We start from the raw sequence: 14,954 nt of genomic DNA, 5'->3' as shown, positions 1-14,954 counted from the left end.
CTGGAAGCACTGAGCACAAAGCAGGCTACACTCTGGATGGGATGCCAACTCATTGCTGGGCACACACTCCCAGTAAGGCAAGTGTTACAGAAGCCAGTGAACCTACCAGCATGTCTTTGGACCACGGGATGAAGCCGGAGCACCCACAGGAAATCCACGCAAACACAAAAAATCATGTAAACTCCACACAGAGATCATGCCAGGAATTAAAACCCAGGACCCCTGCACTGGGAGGCAAACATGCTATATACTGTGTCACCATGCTGTTCTTTGAAAAACGTTTCACCAATAACATGTGTGAATTTTACTATGAAGACTGTATTTTTATTTTTTTTGTTGATGGTCTTACCTATGTACTAGAGGCAAAGGCAGGAAGTGCAGCGCTGATGTCATGTCAAGCCCACAGTCCAGCATGATGGTTGTAGATTTGAATTTGAGGACATTGCAGGGCAAGGTTGGATGACCAGACAAGCAGTACTACACAAATACAGGATAACACACATCATGTTTTTAAACCATGAGAGGCAATTGCATTTAAAAGTATTTATCAATAAGCTATGTCAGAAAAATGTTTTTTTTTTATGAGCTTCAATTCTTAAATTTAAATCCAACTACTGGGATATTCTTCCTTCTTTATTCACACGACGTTAGTGATGACATACATGATAAAGTTGATTTATTACAGTCCATCAGACAAACTGGAACAGACATCGAACCATTTACAATTGATTACGTAAAAGAAGAACATTTTTTTAAAGCGGTGAACAAATCTTTTCCTGTAAGTACAAAACAAAGTACAGAACAGTAAAATACTAAATTTGCTTGCAAAACATCATGACGTTGAACTGTACTTATTTTCATCGTTCAGCAACACTGTGCTATATAAAAATAATTACTTGCAGACGTGAAGCGCTTTATGAAAGGGACCGACTCCATCTATTAAAGTGCAGCAATTTGATTACACACAATAGATAATGTGAAGAAGTACGAAACTGCTTTGTCATCTGAATTAAAACAATTGCAGAAAGGCCAGATTTAAAATAAACCAAAACTGAATTAAACCAGGACACTAAGCTTAATACGTCAGGTTTTGCGTGCACTAGTCTTTTCCTTAATGCATATACTGTACATTAGTAAAGTGGTAAACATTAGATTATTTCTATTCAACACGTGTCCAGCTTTTGTAAAATGTAACGTGAATTGTCCAAACGAACTTCAGTCACCTTTTCCTGCTAATAACATAAAAAACGTTCCAGTTTCTCTAAAGTTCCCTCATTCAACTGACCCATGCTTATTGCAGCCTGGACTTTGCAACAAGAAATGAAATAACTTAATTGTATACTCACTAGTTTCATCCTGAATTGTTATGTCAGATGACCTAGATGTACAGTATATATTTACAATCCCCACGCCAAATCTTTTGGATTTCAAGAGTCAAAGTTGATAGTTCACTTCAACATACTTCCTGTGGTCACCTCCTCTGGGAGATGTAGTTTATTTTTTAATTTTCACTGCCGGGTAGCTAGAGCAAAGGGTGAAAAGGGAACAGAACGCAGAGCGACGTGTGACGAGTGTTTCTGTCGGCCGCTACTTTGTAGTCCCGCTGGGAGTAGGTCCATGACGTTAACGGGAATTGTAGTTCTCGGTGGAAGCCTGTCGCTTCAGATTGAGAGGGACTCGGTTTTATACTTTGTGAGAAACTACGGTTCCCGACGAACCTCATTCTGCTTTCTGATGTTGATGTCAATATGGCTGCTGTCAGACAGACAAAGGCAAGTCAGTCTAGTCTCTGACTGAAATCAAATTAGAAGGAAAAGGACAGCAAGGGTTTCAAAAAATAACTCGTGTATGTTTTGTTTCGGTGCTAAATTCGCGGGATCACTCTAGGAATTTATTTGTATTCCTGTTATTAAATGGTGTGGTGGACGGAGGCCCAAGATAAACTGATAAAGGTAAGAATTATGTGTCAATATGCAGCGTCTGGATTAGTTTACACTGTTCGAATGATATACAGGTCGAATTTTGATCAGGTGTATTTCAGTTTTAATGAAACGTGTATTGGTTGCTTGTGTACACTGACTCCGATCTGAACATAAAGCCAGGTCTTTTGAAACTGCAAAAGTAAACATGATTAACTATCATAAGTGTTATCAGTGTTATGCTTAGTGGGGGAGTTATCTTCAGATTTTTGTTCGCACAGTATGTGCTTCTCAACACAGAATGTCCTTTGAGAATGCATTGTCAGCTAGATGTTCATCACGATGCCATGTCTATAAAATGCAAACTAATTCATATTTTGGGAAGAATAAGCGACCTGCATTTCTTCTGGATTATCAACTCGAAATGCAGTAGTCCTAAAATGATCCATAATTTACACATTTTTAAAGTGCAGCACGCTAGGTGTTGCAGTGGGTGGATGGTGTTTCTTACTCCAGCAGCCGTAAACATTGTACCCTGGGACGTGTGTTTATTTTGGTGGTGCAAGTATGTGGTAGCTTTTGGGCGGTGTGGGCGTTTTGGTGGTCTTGAAGTATAATGACGTAACTCATTTCTGAATGTGTGACGTCTGACCGAGCGGAGGTGTATGACCTGTAGTAGCAAATACTAACTCCCTAACGATTATCATTCATGTTCATCATCGTCCTAATAGTGTCAAGTATATTTAGTCTGACCTTGTTTATTGAATCAACACATTCTTTCTCAGTAATATATGTTCAAATTAATTGCTATAGATCAAGGGAATATTGAGTGGGCTGTTCTACATAATGCATCGTTTAGATGCATCAAAAACAGAAGAAAATTAAAGTTGTCTGTTTGAAATGAATTGGAATGAATCAGTTTTTGACTCGTTTTGACTCTTACATATCATTGTGACCTTATGATAATTGCTCTGTACAGTACAAATTAGAAATAAATCTCAATGCATAGTGTGTACAGAATGGAGCAGTCATTGTACCTTTAGCAAACAATGTTGTGTTGTCTAAAATACAACAGTAAGTGAAGAATCCTTCACTGATAACTGCGAAATCCACAGTTCTGGACGTTTTGACATATGTGAGTGTTGCTAATTCTGTTTTGTTGTTTCTCTTTGTAGAACACTGTGAAAACTTTTTGTGTTCAATAATTTCCAGAGGTGTACTGGAGTTAGACTCTAAGATCAGAAAATAATGCAGTTAATGTTAGACCTGTTCAGAGATAAAGAGAATCGCACCATTTTACCTCAGTGTGGATTTGCATTTGTATCTTGAAGAAAAATCAGCATGTCTAGTCAGCCTTTCCTTTAAATGGCTGTCTGCCAAAGTGAGTCACGGGCCGTATGCTCCACTTGTAAACGTGAACTTCTACAGGTATCCAGGCTGTAACTTGCCCCCATTTGGAGAACAGGTGGTGGAAAAAGGGCATGTTTGAAGACACTAACCCACCTTGATCTGAAATTATGATATCACATCTGTCTTGACCAATTGTGTGGTGCCATTAACAAATTGGTGCTGCGTCACTTCCCAAACTGACTGGCAGCAGTGTGTGACTTACTTCTTTTAGGTGAACTGTCATTGCATTTTGTCATCGTTTACCCTCTGTGATCTGGTCTGTGTCCTGACTTGAATTTAACTAACATATCTTCAGATATCGATGGGCAATTTCATAGGCACTGTCTATGCTTACTTTAATGCTTGTTGGATCATGTCACAAATGGGTTTCATGGGATTATATTACTCTTTACCAAGGCCATAATAAAGAACTGTTCTCCTCAAAAATTACAGCATAGCGTTCTTTGCCGAAGTACATGGGTACTATTCTTAGCCAGCAGATCCCCTTACAGAAAATAAGGTGAACATTGCAAGACGTTACTTTAGTAGTTACAATACCATCAAAGCCTAAACTAGAATTCGTCAAGGCTTGGAAACTTCTTTGAAACTTGGGCTTTTAACCCAATAAATCTCAAAGCACTTTACATACAGGAGAAGACCCACTTCTTCTACCTGTGTAGCACAGTGCCCACCTAGGCAGCAATCATGTGCCAGCAGCTCCACTATACAGCAGTTCAGGGATTGAGTTGAGAAACAGCCTCACCAATTCAGTTTAGAGGAAAATTTAGGAAAGCCAGACTGTACGTGATCAAAGTCTACTTTAGACAACATTCCTACCTTTTCTAAAAATGTCATAGGATCTTTGGTTTTTGTCAGGACTTCTATTTCAAGTATCTGAATGTCAGCAAATCCTAGAGCACAGTTGTAACAGGTCCCCATACGGGGACATTGGTTTGGAAATTCTGGCCCAGAGGGAAAAGTGCGATCTATTCCTTCACCAATTCCACTTACAACAGCAGTCTGGTTTTCTTTGGGGTTTCCTATGAACAGGCTCAAACTGCATAGCTTCATATATCTGCCTAGAAGGCGACAATGCTGCTCCTTCAAGATAACAAGGGCCCTTACTTTATCAAATGGCATTATGTGAACATCCAGCCATAGAAGTCAAACCTTTGCTTTAAATTCCAGCAGTGGCACATGCATTACAACTCATTTTACAGACCCAACTGCTGTACTTGAGTACTATCTTCCAGGAGCAACCTGATTTTCCTCAGAACCCCCTCACCCAAGTATTGATCAGGCTCAGCTTTGTTGAGTTGAGATGTGGTGAGATCAGCTCTGATTTTTCTCTTCAGTAGTTCTTTGATGATCGTCTGGGGTGTTGCAGTCTGCTGACAGTGGTAAATGACGATTGTCTGCCAGTGTATGAACAATAAGCAAGATAGCTGTGTTGTGTTTTTGGACCCCTGCTTGTTGGAGGCAGTTACTATAAGCGCACATGACTGCAGCACATACTGCAGCTGCATTTCACAGAGGATGTTTATGTTTTTTGTTCCCTGAGAAGTCTAGATTCATCACTGTAATTATCTTTTATATTCCCCGGGAACTTTGCCAGTGTATTAACTTTCCCCATTGTATCTCATCACCTTTCCGTCAGTGCTTATCGCCGTCCTCTTGTTGGATATGCGTAACCCTCCTTTGGGTACCATGCAAAGTCCATACTAATGGATTTTGTAAATCAAATAAAGCGATGAAATAAACTGATCTATAATTATTAGAACATTTTCCATTTTGTGTGCATGTGTGGTGGAGGTGTCCCATGTGGATATTGCGATGGATGACTTCGGCAAATGCCTTCAACCCACTTCTGTGCACAAATTGCTAGCCTAATCTCTTAATATTGGTTTATTTTGAATTCTGTATTAAAAGTTCCTCAACCTCAGGAATGAATCAATATAATGTGTTTGTGTGTTCATTTACCGTATACTTAAAATATCTCAAAATACCACTTTGGTTTCCATAAAGTGAATTTTATTCATTTGACACCCTGTCCGCATTAATGAAAACAATATCTTTATTTCATAGCTTCAGCAAGGGTAAGATCATTATGTTTAAGGTGACTGTGTTTTGTGCCTGTTTATTGTATTTTGAAGGTAGTTTAAGGTTTCAAATCATAAAATTGCCTCATAATATGAAATTTGTTGATTTCCTCTCAATAATATCGATTTTAAGAAGCCAGACCACATTGTGCTTTCTGTTTCATGTTGTGTGCTGTTTTGAGTTTATGGTGGTAAAAAAAATGGTACGGTACTCCATTAGAAGTGAAATAGCCTCTAATCTTTCATGAAAAGGATTTTGTATAAGTAAATGTAAACATCAGCATTGTTGTTGAATGAAAGTGTTTCCTTGGTTACAGGAATTCTCTTGCAATAACTTACAATAAGTACAATCTTCTACAGTCTGAACTGTAAGATGAGCAATTCCGAAAGAGATTCACAATATGTTTTTCATAATAAGTAAGATCAAGTTCAGAAGAAATTATATTTTTATTTCAAATAAATAAACAAACTTCATGTCCTGTGAGCAGAGAGTCACAATTTTTAGAAACATAGTTTAGCAGAAAACACAAGGCCATGTCAGTATAAATTTAATGTTCAAAGATACAAGCAGAACTGAGGTCTATGGGTATTTTTGGTCTAATTGTGTTTTTCAGTTACAATCTATCTTTATAGTTCTTGCCCCTGCAACCAGAGTATAGGGGAGAAAGAGGCAGCCACCTACCTCATTCGGCTAAAGTCCAGGGAAACAATTTTTAAGAGTAGCTCCTGGAGAAACAACACACAGACACATGCTAAAAAACAAACTCTGCATGGACAGGTACTTGAGGCAGAAATAAAACCCAAGATCCTTGAGCTGTTAGAAAGTAGCAGTAGTCATCCTACATAGTCTATTTAAGTTGCTGCATCCTTTTCTTAATTTGATTGGTTTTACTGTAATTTCATGCAACTACTTGATCTCATGCCCTTATGTTAATAGTATTAGTTGCTATTAGTGTATGAAGTAGAATTTTGACATTTTACATTTAGGATACTAGTACTGAAAGCCAGAAAGTGGCATGTCTCTTTTCACTTTTTGCTGGCAGTTATTCTTAACTGTTTACAGTGGTTATTTTTACACACAAAATTGGTTGGTCAGCATCAAACTAATGTTATTTGCATGTCAATTAAAGACTCTATTCTGTAATTCCTTAGCTGTTTGAGGGAGAATGCGCAAGGATTAAGACAGTTTGAAGTAATTGCATAGCTGCAGCATTTTATATGACCATAACCAGAGCAAATATTTGAATCATGATCAGTTTTCTGGTTTTGGCGTTTTCTTTTAAAAGCCACTACAGTATTTTCTCTACATTAAATCTGTAGAATGTACAGTGGTGCAAAAAAGCGTTTGCCCCTTTCCAGATTTCTTATTTTTTTGCATGTTTGTCACACTGAAATGTTTCAGATCATCAAACAAATTGAAATATTAGACAAAGATAACACAAGTAAACACAAAATGCAGTTTTTAAATGAAGGTTTTATTATTAAGGGAAATAAAAATCCAAACCTAAATGGCCCTGTGTGAAAAAGTGATTGCCCCCCCTGTTAAAATATAAATCAACTGTGGTTTATCACATCTTTGGAAAGCTGAGTTCAATTTCTCTAGCCACACCCAGGCCTGACTACTGCCACACCTGTACTCAATCAAGAAATCACTTAAATAGGACCTGCCTGACAAAGTGAAGTAGACCAAAAGATCCTCAAAAGCTAGACATCATGCTGCGATCCAAACAATCTATGGACTGACGAGACAAAAGTTGAACTTTTTGGAAGGTGTGTGTCCCATTACATCTGGTTTAAAAGTAACACAGCATTTCAGAAAAGGAACATCATACCAACAGTAAAATATGGTGGTGGTAGTGTGATGGTCTGGGGCTGTTTTGCTGCTTCAGGACCTAGAAGACTTGTTGTGGTAAATGGAACCATGAATTCTGCTCTCTACCAAAAAACCCTGAAGGAGAATGTCTGGCCATCTGTTCGTGACCTCAAGCTGAAGCGCACTTGGGTTCTGCAGCAGGACAATGATCCAAAACACACCAGCAAGTCCACCTCTGAATGGCTTAAGAAAAACAAAATGAAGACTTTGGAGTGGCCTAGTCAAAGTCCTGACCTGAATCCGATTGAGATGTTGTGGCGTGACCTTAAAAAAGCGGTTAAGGCCCAAAAACCCTCCAATGTGGCTGAATTACAACAATTCTGCAAAGATGAGTGGGGCAAAATTCCTCCATAGCGCTGTAAAAGACTCATTGCCAGTTATCGCAAACGCTTGATAGCAGTTGTTGCTGCTAAGGGTGGCCCAACCAGTTATTAGGTTTAGGGGGCAATCACTTTTTCACACTGGGCTATGTAGGTTTGGATTTTTTTTCCCTTAATAATAAAAACCTTCATTTAAAAACTGCATTTTGTGTTTACTTGTGTTATCTTTGTCTAATATTTCAATTTGTTTGATGATCTGAAACATTTCAGTGTGACAAACATGCAAAAAAATAAGAAATCACACCACTGTATATCTGGGAATTGTTCTAGACATTGCAGTTTTGTTCAGTTTCTTTTAGAATTTACTGAGCCCCACTACCTGCTGTTACTAACATTCCAGTCTAGATATTTCAAAAGAAATATTTCTTCTAGTCTGGTGTAACAATTAACTCTTAAGATCTGCTGTTTTCTTTTTCTATCCAGTGTGGAAGAAATGGTTTCAAGTACTTACTCCCTGCTAAACCACTGGAGCTCCACCAGGATAGTTAATGTGGCAATGAAACCTAATGGTTTCTACTGGGCTCTGATACATGGGATGAATGCAGCCCTTCATGTCAGCAGGGACAATGACAAAAAACTTTGCCATTTGGAAGAGATCTCCATATTCACTCCAGTAGCCTGAACCTAGAACATTCATCAGACATATGGACTCTCTTTCTGCACCAGTGCCTTGTGCCCAGAACAGGCACATGAATCCCCCCTCAGACTACCAGAGTCCTGTGTGCCACTCCAGTAGTGAATACAGTCTCTTCCCCAGGTATCCATTAAGTCACACATACAGTACAGTACAGGTTATAGAAATACAATAAATATTCCAAAAATGTCACAAATTCACCAAACACAACCAATTAAATAATTTACCTATCTACTTTACTATTTACCTATGTAATCTACTCTTTTATGTTTTGGGTGTTCCATGGCCTTTACATTGTGTTACGTGGAGTGGCTGTCATAATGTGGGCCTCAGAAAACATAATTAGCAAGAGCCCAGACAGAGGGAAAACCAAAAGCATCTCAAAATTTGTTTTCATTTTTGTCGGACCTTATACAGTATATAGAGAATTCATGTTTCAGTTTGGGTGGCACAGTGTTTAGCGTTGCTGCCTCTCAGCACTGGGGCCTAGGGTTCAGTTACTGGGTGCTGTCTGTATAGTTTGTGTGTTTTTCTCATCATCGCATGGGTTCCCTCGGGGTGCTCTGATTTCCCCACACAGTCCAAAGACATACTGGTAGGTTAATTGGCTCCTGGGAAAATTGGCGCTGTTGTGTGCATGTTTGTGTCTGTGTGTGCCCTGTGATGGGCTGTCATTCCTCCAGGCTGTATTCTGCTTAATGCGTGTTGCTTGCCGGGAGACGCTCCAGCTCCCTCACAACCCTGGATGTCTCTAAGTTTCTTTATTTCCCTGCATATTTAAGCTTCTGCTTAATTTGGTGTGGTATTCATGTGGCATTTAAAGTTTTCATTTATTTAATTGGACCATAACAGAGTTCTGTCCTGATGAGAACAGATGCAGTTCAAGTGCGAATTTTCCCACTTAACTCGGCTTCTCAAAACGTGGTGTAAAAACTGTACTGAAACCTCAAGTGGTAGGTATATTTTTAACTTCTGAAATATCACCTTTTATATGCAAGTAAACAATTAAATTGTACAATTCCCATTTCTTCTGTTTCCAATGTTCACGTACTTATTTAATTGTGACTTATCAGCCTGTGGCCAAAGTCAGCAAACATGTGCTCTGTAATTTTGCATCAGCCTCTCCTTTGAATGCACAGAGCACAGGACTGTCCTCCTTGAGCATTTCAGTTTTTATTCTTACTCAGTGCTTGTTGCTACTTTGTAAAAGAGATGAAAATCTTAAGAAAGGTAAGAAGAATCAGAAAATCATAAGATTTTGCATGGAAATGAGATGCACTGCAGTGGCTAGAGCTGCATACATTGTTCAATTTAGATTGAACCTTAAAAGGTTAATGATAATAAAATGATAATAGCTTATATGTATGTATTCTCATGTTTAACTGGTTCCCATTGATGAAATTCTAAATTTACATTAGTTGATCTTTTTTATTTAAATACTAATCGTTTACATGATAAAATGATTGGAATATCCTGATAATTTAGCTAATAACTCACACAGAAATGAACACATAATTCCAGTCATTTTTAATCCCAGTCTGTACACGGAAACTGTATTTTTGTTCATTTATCGCCATTCAGTATTTAGTCAGATTAAGATTGCAGTCAGAGACTCAAATTCCACATTACATTCTGTGATGGTGGGAGGTCAAAACCTGATATGTTTAGTGCAAAGCCTGATCACTTCATCCCTCCTGAGAGATGTGTTCTGAGTGCTTATAAGCGGAAACCTAGGGGCCTTATTTTCCACTGTGGGTAAAGTGCCTATCTAATGTGCTGTCTGATTTACTGTGGAGTGGGCTTTGTGGCCGTGGAGGTACACATTGATGCACCAGGCCTATGTCTGACTACTCTGATGTACTGGCTTGACTGTTCCCTTTTCTTATTTTACTACTTCTTCACAGAAACTTTATCTTTCACATGCTTAGTCTTATTGTTTTGTATTTCTGTTTTATTATAGTTTTTGTAGCTGTACCTGAGTTGTTTTCAGCAATACTTAAAGCAGTGAAACGAAACAGACTTCAAGCTATTTGAAGAAAAAAACACGTAGAAGTTGTTCAATCAATCAAGAGTTTTGCTCAGAATGTAGTTTAAGCTCCGTTGTTCAGAGATTTCCACTTCAACTATTGGGGTTCCTTAAGTGATGGCATCATTGAGTTTGTCTGGTATGAGGTGGTCTTCGATGCAATGGGTTATCTTATCAATCAGACAATCGGTGACCTCCATCACTTGCCTGGTGACTGTGAACTTGCACTGTTGTCATCGAAAGCAGTGCATCTCCTATGTGTCACTCCTGGCACTGCAGCACACAGTATGAGAAACAAACGGCTGTCATAATGTTGTAATACAGAACAGAAAGGGCTGTTCTTATACAGGAAGGTAGGCACAGTAATTGAGTTATTGTGTTTTACGGCCTGTCAACCAGAACTTGATAGAAATGTAGTTTTAAGATGACAAGTTCTGGGGAAGGTGGCTGTTCTAGATCTGTCAGTAGTAACACAACAGGAAACTAACCAGAACACCTCGAGACCTGCAAAAAAAAAAGTAAAACAAGTTTTACTGTAGCATGTTTTATCTGTGATGTTCAATTTAATGACAAGAATCACCTCCCAGAACTGCCCAAAGCCTCACTGGCAACAGCTCATACTGTTAAATAACACACCCCAACTTACTCAAAATAGGACTTTTAGACGGTAATTCCTTGAAGTGTCACTTTAACACACCACTCTGTCAGATTGTATGGTTAGATGGGTCCAACAAATCTTTGTCTAGAGTAAAAAGGAAAATTATTTCCCTGAGAAGCATTATTCTTAAGTTAATATGTTCGTTTTGGCTATGGTAACAATACGTCCACTCCAGACCTCTTAAAATAATTTTAATATTTTCAGTATTAAAAGTAAATCTAAAACATTTAATCTATTTTTATTTCATACAGATTTAACATGAATTTATATTTGACAAAGATTTTAGGACATTTTGTAAGTTCATATATTCTTGCCTGTTTTTTTTACATTTATCTAGTCATAATGTTGTCTACATACTGTAGTTTGATCAAAACCTAACATTTTTTTTTCTCTAATTGGAGCTTAGAAAAAAAGATATGTTTGGAACTTTATATCATCTTGGGATTCCTTGTGTCCGAGTCTGAACATTTTCTACAGAAGGGGCCAAATTGAGTGGCGTTGTATGTTGATATCGGTTGGATCACGATGCACATTCTTCAAGCTAGCACAGTAACTGTCAAGTGACGTCACCAGCACAGGATTAATTTCTGAACTGGAAGCACTCAAACTGCAGCTGGACAAGAGGCAGCTCATTTCACTGAAATATGAGAGATGGTGCTGTCTTCAGATGTAATAATTTGTCATAGTATGACCCACATATGCAATATATACATGCTGTATACAATAACAAAGCAAGGCCCTTAACCCTAACTGCTCCAGGGGCGCCGTACAATGGCAGACCCTGCGCTCTGACCCCAAGCTTCTCTCCCTGTCTGTGTGTCTGTGTCTCCATGGAGAAAAGCTGGGGTATGCGAAAAGACGAATTCCTAATGCAAGAAATTGTATAGGGCTAATAAAGAAACATAATCAAACATTATCAAAAAGAATTAAAACCTTGATTCTTGTCAGTGGTCTGTTTTTCCACCTTGCTGTGATTTTCAGATTCTAGTGAGATACTGAGAAGTGAGGCTGTGAGTTTTGTCCAGCATTGGTTTGTTACAGAAGGATGGGCCAACACCGGTTCTGTGTCTGCAGGTTTCCTGAGTCCATTTAAAGTTTAAAGTCTGCTCATATTTGAAGAGAAGGGGGTAATTGGTAAACTGATCCAATTAATCCAATATTGATATGAGAGATGAGTAGAAGTGAAAATCTGCAGACATACTGTCCCACCAGGGAATGGAGTTGGACCAAGTTTTACAGCTTGTGTTTCTAGAGATGACTGCATATAACAAGACAATCTAAGTGATTTCTGACCAGATAGTATTCATGGAATATATCAGTCTTCATATAATGCATATTGTGTATTATGTGCAGTTATTTAGTGTGCCAGTATAAAAAATGTGTTTGAGAAATTATAGTTCTGACATTTACCCACACCCTTTTCTTGAGTATGTAATTGATTAGTATACAGTCTGTTATTGATATGTTATATGTTATTACTTCAAACATGGATGCCTGCTTTCAACAGTGCTGTCACTAGTTTGAAATAGTTTTTGGCTGGTGTGCTGCAATATGGATTTCAGGAAAAGAAAAACCTATATTTTCTGAATGTGTTAATGGTAATCGTAGTTGTCTGTCTTCTAACTAAAGGTGAGTGAGCCTTTTGGAATTTTATTGTGCCACTATACAGTAGATGACAAATTTGACAAATAAGATCAGTCATCAGTAGATGGCAAATTTGTAAAGATGCCAAATTATTTTATTGTAGCTAGTGATCTTTTAAAACTCAAAAGAGTGTTGATGAGCTATATATATTGTATCAGTTTCACAGTTCATTTTGCAGTAATGACTGCCTTTAACAAGCAACTGGCCTAGAGTGGAAATGTAGAGTATGCACTAAGATGTATTTTGTACTTAACATCAGGGACTTAACTATGCACATTTTGTGCTGCGATAGACTGTACCGTAAGCTGTCTGTTCAATCTGTAAGACTCTGCTCTACTATGTATTAATAAGGTGCCATTTTGAGTAATGCGTTTTCACTTCACATGAATTTGCCATGGTCACAGAGAGTTGTAGCCTAAATAAAAAGATGCAAATCCTGTGCATTTGGATCATAAATAAGCAATACGAGTTTATTTGAGGTCAAGACTTTTTTACACAGATAAACTAAATCTACTTTTAAAATCGAAGTGATTGTTCACATAGGTGATATGAATTAATCTTGCTTTTTTAAGGCATTATGAGTTCTGTAAAATTACCATTTTAAAAATGTGGTCACATTCTTTCGTTTTTTTGCAGATTGTTTTGAAACAGGAAGTCTCTTGTAATATATTGTTGAGGTAGGTATACAAAATCTGTATTGAGATATTGTTAACACTAGAACCGTTCAACCAGAAGCTCTAAAATACTGCATAAGCTGCATTTTTATCAGAGGTACTGTAAATACATCAACTAAGAGAATATAATTTAACATGAAATAATTTAATAAAATTTATAGCTATGCTGTCAGAATCTGTTAGATAATTGGTTGATTGAATGGCACCCACATATTAGCAAACAGTTAACATAGCAAAGCATATCATAGCATGTTAACTATTGTGGCAGTTTTGAACAGTCAGCATAGTTTTAGTTTATATTTACAGGTTTACAGGCCTGTAGTTTATGGAAGTGTTTAAAGCAGTTCTTAATATTGTTAATACTTAGTTGCACAAATACACAATTTACCATTTAGTAGAGCTATTTTTAGTATTTAATGTGCATCACCACATTGCACCTTACATTTATAGCTGTATGTGTGCCTTTTATTGACTTAATGGTGCATTGTGTAGAATGTATTAGGTATGCAGTACCTAACACATGATATAAACTGAAGATACCAAAGTGCTTTGGCCCAAAGCAAATGTTTGTTGTGTCCCACAATAAAGAACCCACTTGAGGCTTTTATTAATAGTTCAACATGTAGGGAGCTTTGAGTCTGTCGAAGTAAAATGGAATCAAGGTATTTCAAGTAATAGGGTTTTTTAGGTCATTGTACATTGACATAGAAACAAAGGGAGATTCTCTGTTTTCTCTGCTGCTGACATGTTGTCAGGAGAGTTTTGCACAAGTGTAGCTGTTGAAATGAGTAGAGGAACGGATGTAATGATGTTTGAGACAGAACCTGTGTCTTTTCTCTCGGCATCGGATCTGGGGAGGCAGTGTATCAATGGCTGTTGTTCGGTCTGGATGAAATTGTCTGTTTGTTATTGACTGTGGAAACAAAAACACTCACTTCTGAGGACCGTTACATTTAATTCAGCCTTAATTAGAAATCGGAGAAATTAAGTATGATTTTTTTTTTTCACAGGACCCTGACCCTACCGTACTTGCCTTATCATAGTTAAGTTTTTACATCTCTCAGAGAATGTGCAGATAGATTTAAGTGTTCTGTCCTTTATAAGAAGTCTGTTTATTCCTAGTAAGGCTAGCAGTCTAGCACATGAAACCTATCCTGTATGCAAGAGGTGCAAAGCAGGACTACGCTGTGGTCCAGATGTCAGTCATTAGAATTACACACATACACACATATACAGGGAGTTACGACATACCAATTAACCTCACCAGAATGTCTTGGGAAACCCGAGTGTCTAGAGAAAATGCACACCAACTCAGGATGAGCATACAAGTATCCTTGGCTACCTGAGAAGAGACTATGTTGTAATACATCCCAGGACCCAAGACTGTGAGGCTGCAGTTCTAATAGCCACAGGAATATGCTATTAGGATTTGAGTGTTATATAGGAACAAAATATAATTCTGGGGAAAAAAGATAAAAAGTTGTACAATCTGTAAAACTATTGGAACTATTTTGCTTTCCAAAAATTATGGGAAAATTTGCTTGACGCCATGCTTTTGGGTGTTCCATCCAGCAGATTAATGTTTAAAAGTACTCTGTATAAAATGCTATTTTCACTTACCTTTCTGCTCATCTGTTGACGAAGATTTGCTCAAATTA

The 14,954-nt window shown here is 37.8% G+C and overlaps 2 protein-coding genes across 6 annotated transcripts in view; one reads left to right on the top strand and one right to left on the bottom strand.

Annotated features, from left to right (window-relative positions):
• The window catches only part of ints9 (integrator complex subunit 9), a 34,051-nt gene extending 32,525 nt beyond the window's left edge, over positions 1 to 1,526 (bottom strand). The window contains exons 1-2 of the mRNA XM_006625699.3: positions 1,347 to 1,526; positions 350 to 477 (exon numbers count right to left, since the gene is read on the bottom strand). Of these exons, the coding sequence (XP_006625762.1) occupies positions 350 to 477; positions 1,347 to 1,355 (137 nt within the window). The 5' untranslated portion in view covers positions 1,356 to 1,526. The remainder of the gene's footprint in view (positions 1 to 349; positions 478 to 1,346) is intronic.
• Positions 1,524 to 14,954, top strand: part of hmbox1a (homeobox containing 1a) — a 41,974-nt gene continuing 28,543 nt past the window's right edge. For all 5 annotated transcript variants that reach the window (XM_015345711.2, XM_015345704.2, XM_006625698.3 and 2 more), the window contains exon 1: positions 1,524 to 1,952. The gene's annotated coding sequence lies outside the window, so the exon portion shown is untranslated. The remainder of the gene's footprint in view (positions 1,953 to 14,954) is intronic.

This window comes from Lepisosteus oculatus, chromosome 2 (assembly GCF_040954835.1).
Source record: "Lepisosteus oculatus isolate fLepOcu1 chromosome 2, fLepOcu1.hap2, whole genome shotgun sequence".
Classification (NCBI taxonomy): domain Eukaryota; kingdom Metazoa; phylum Chordata; class Actinopteri; order Semionotiformes; family Lepisosteidae; genus Lepisosteus; species Lepisosteus oculatus.
The sequence above is the reverse complement of the archived record's forward strand: the minus strand, read 5'-3'. Positions and strand labels throughout refer to the sequence as shown.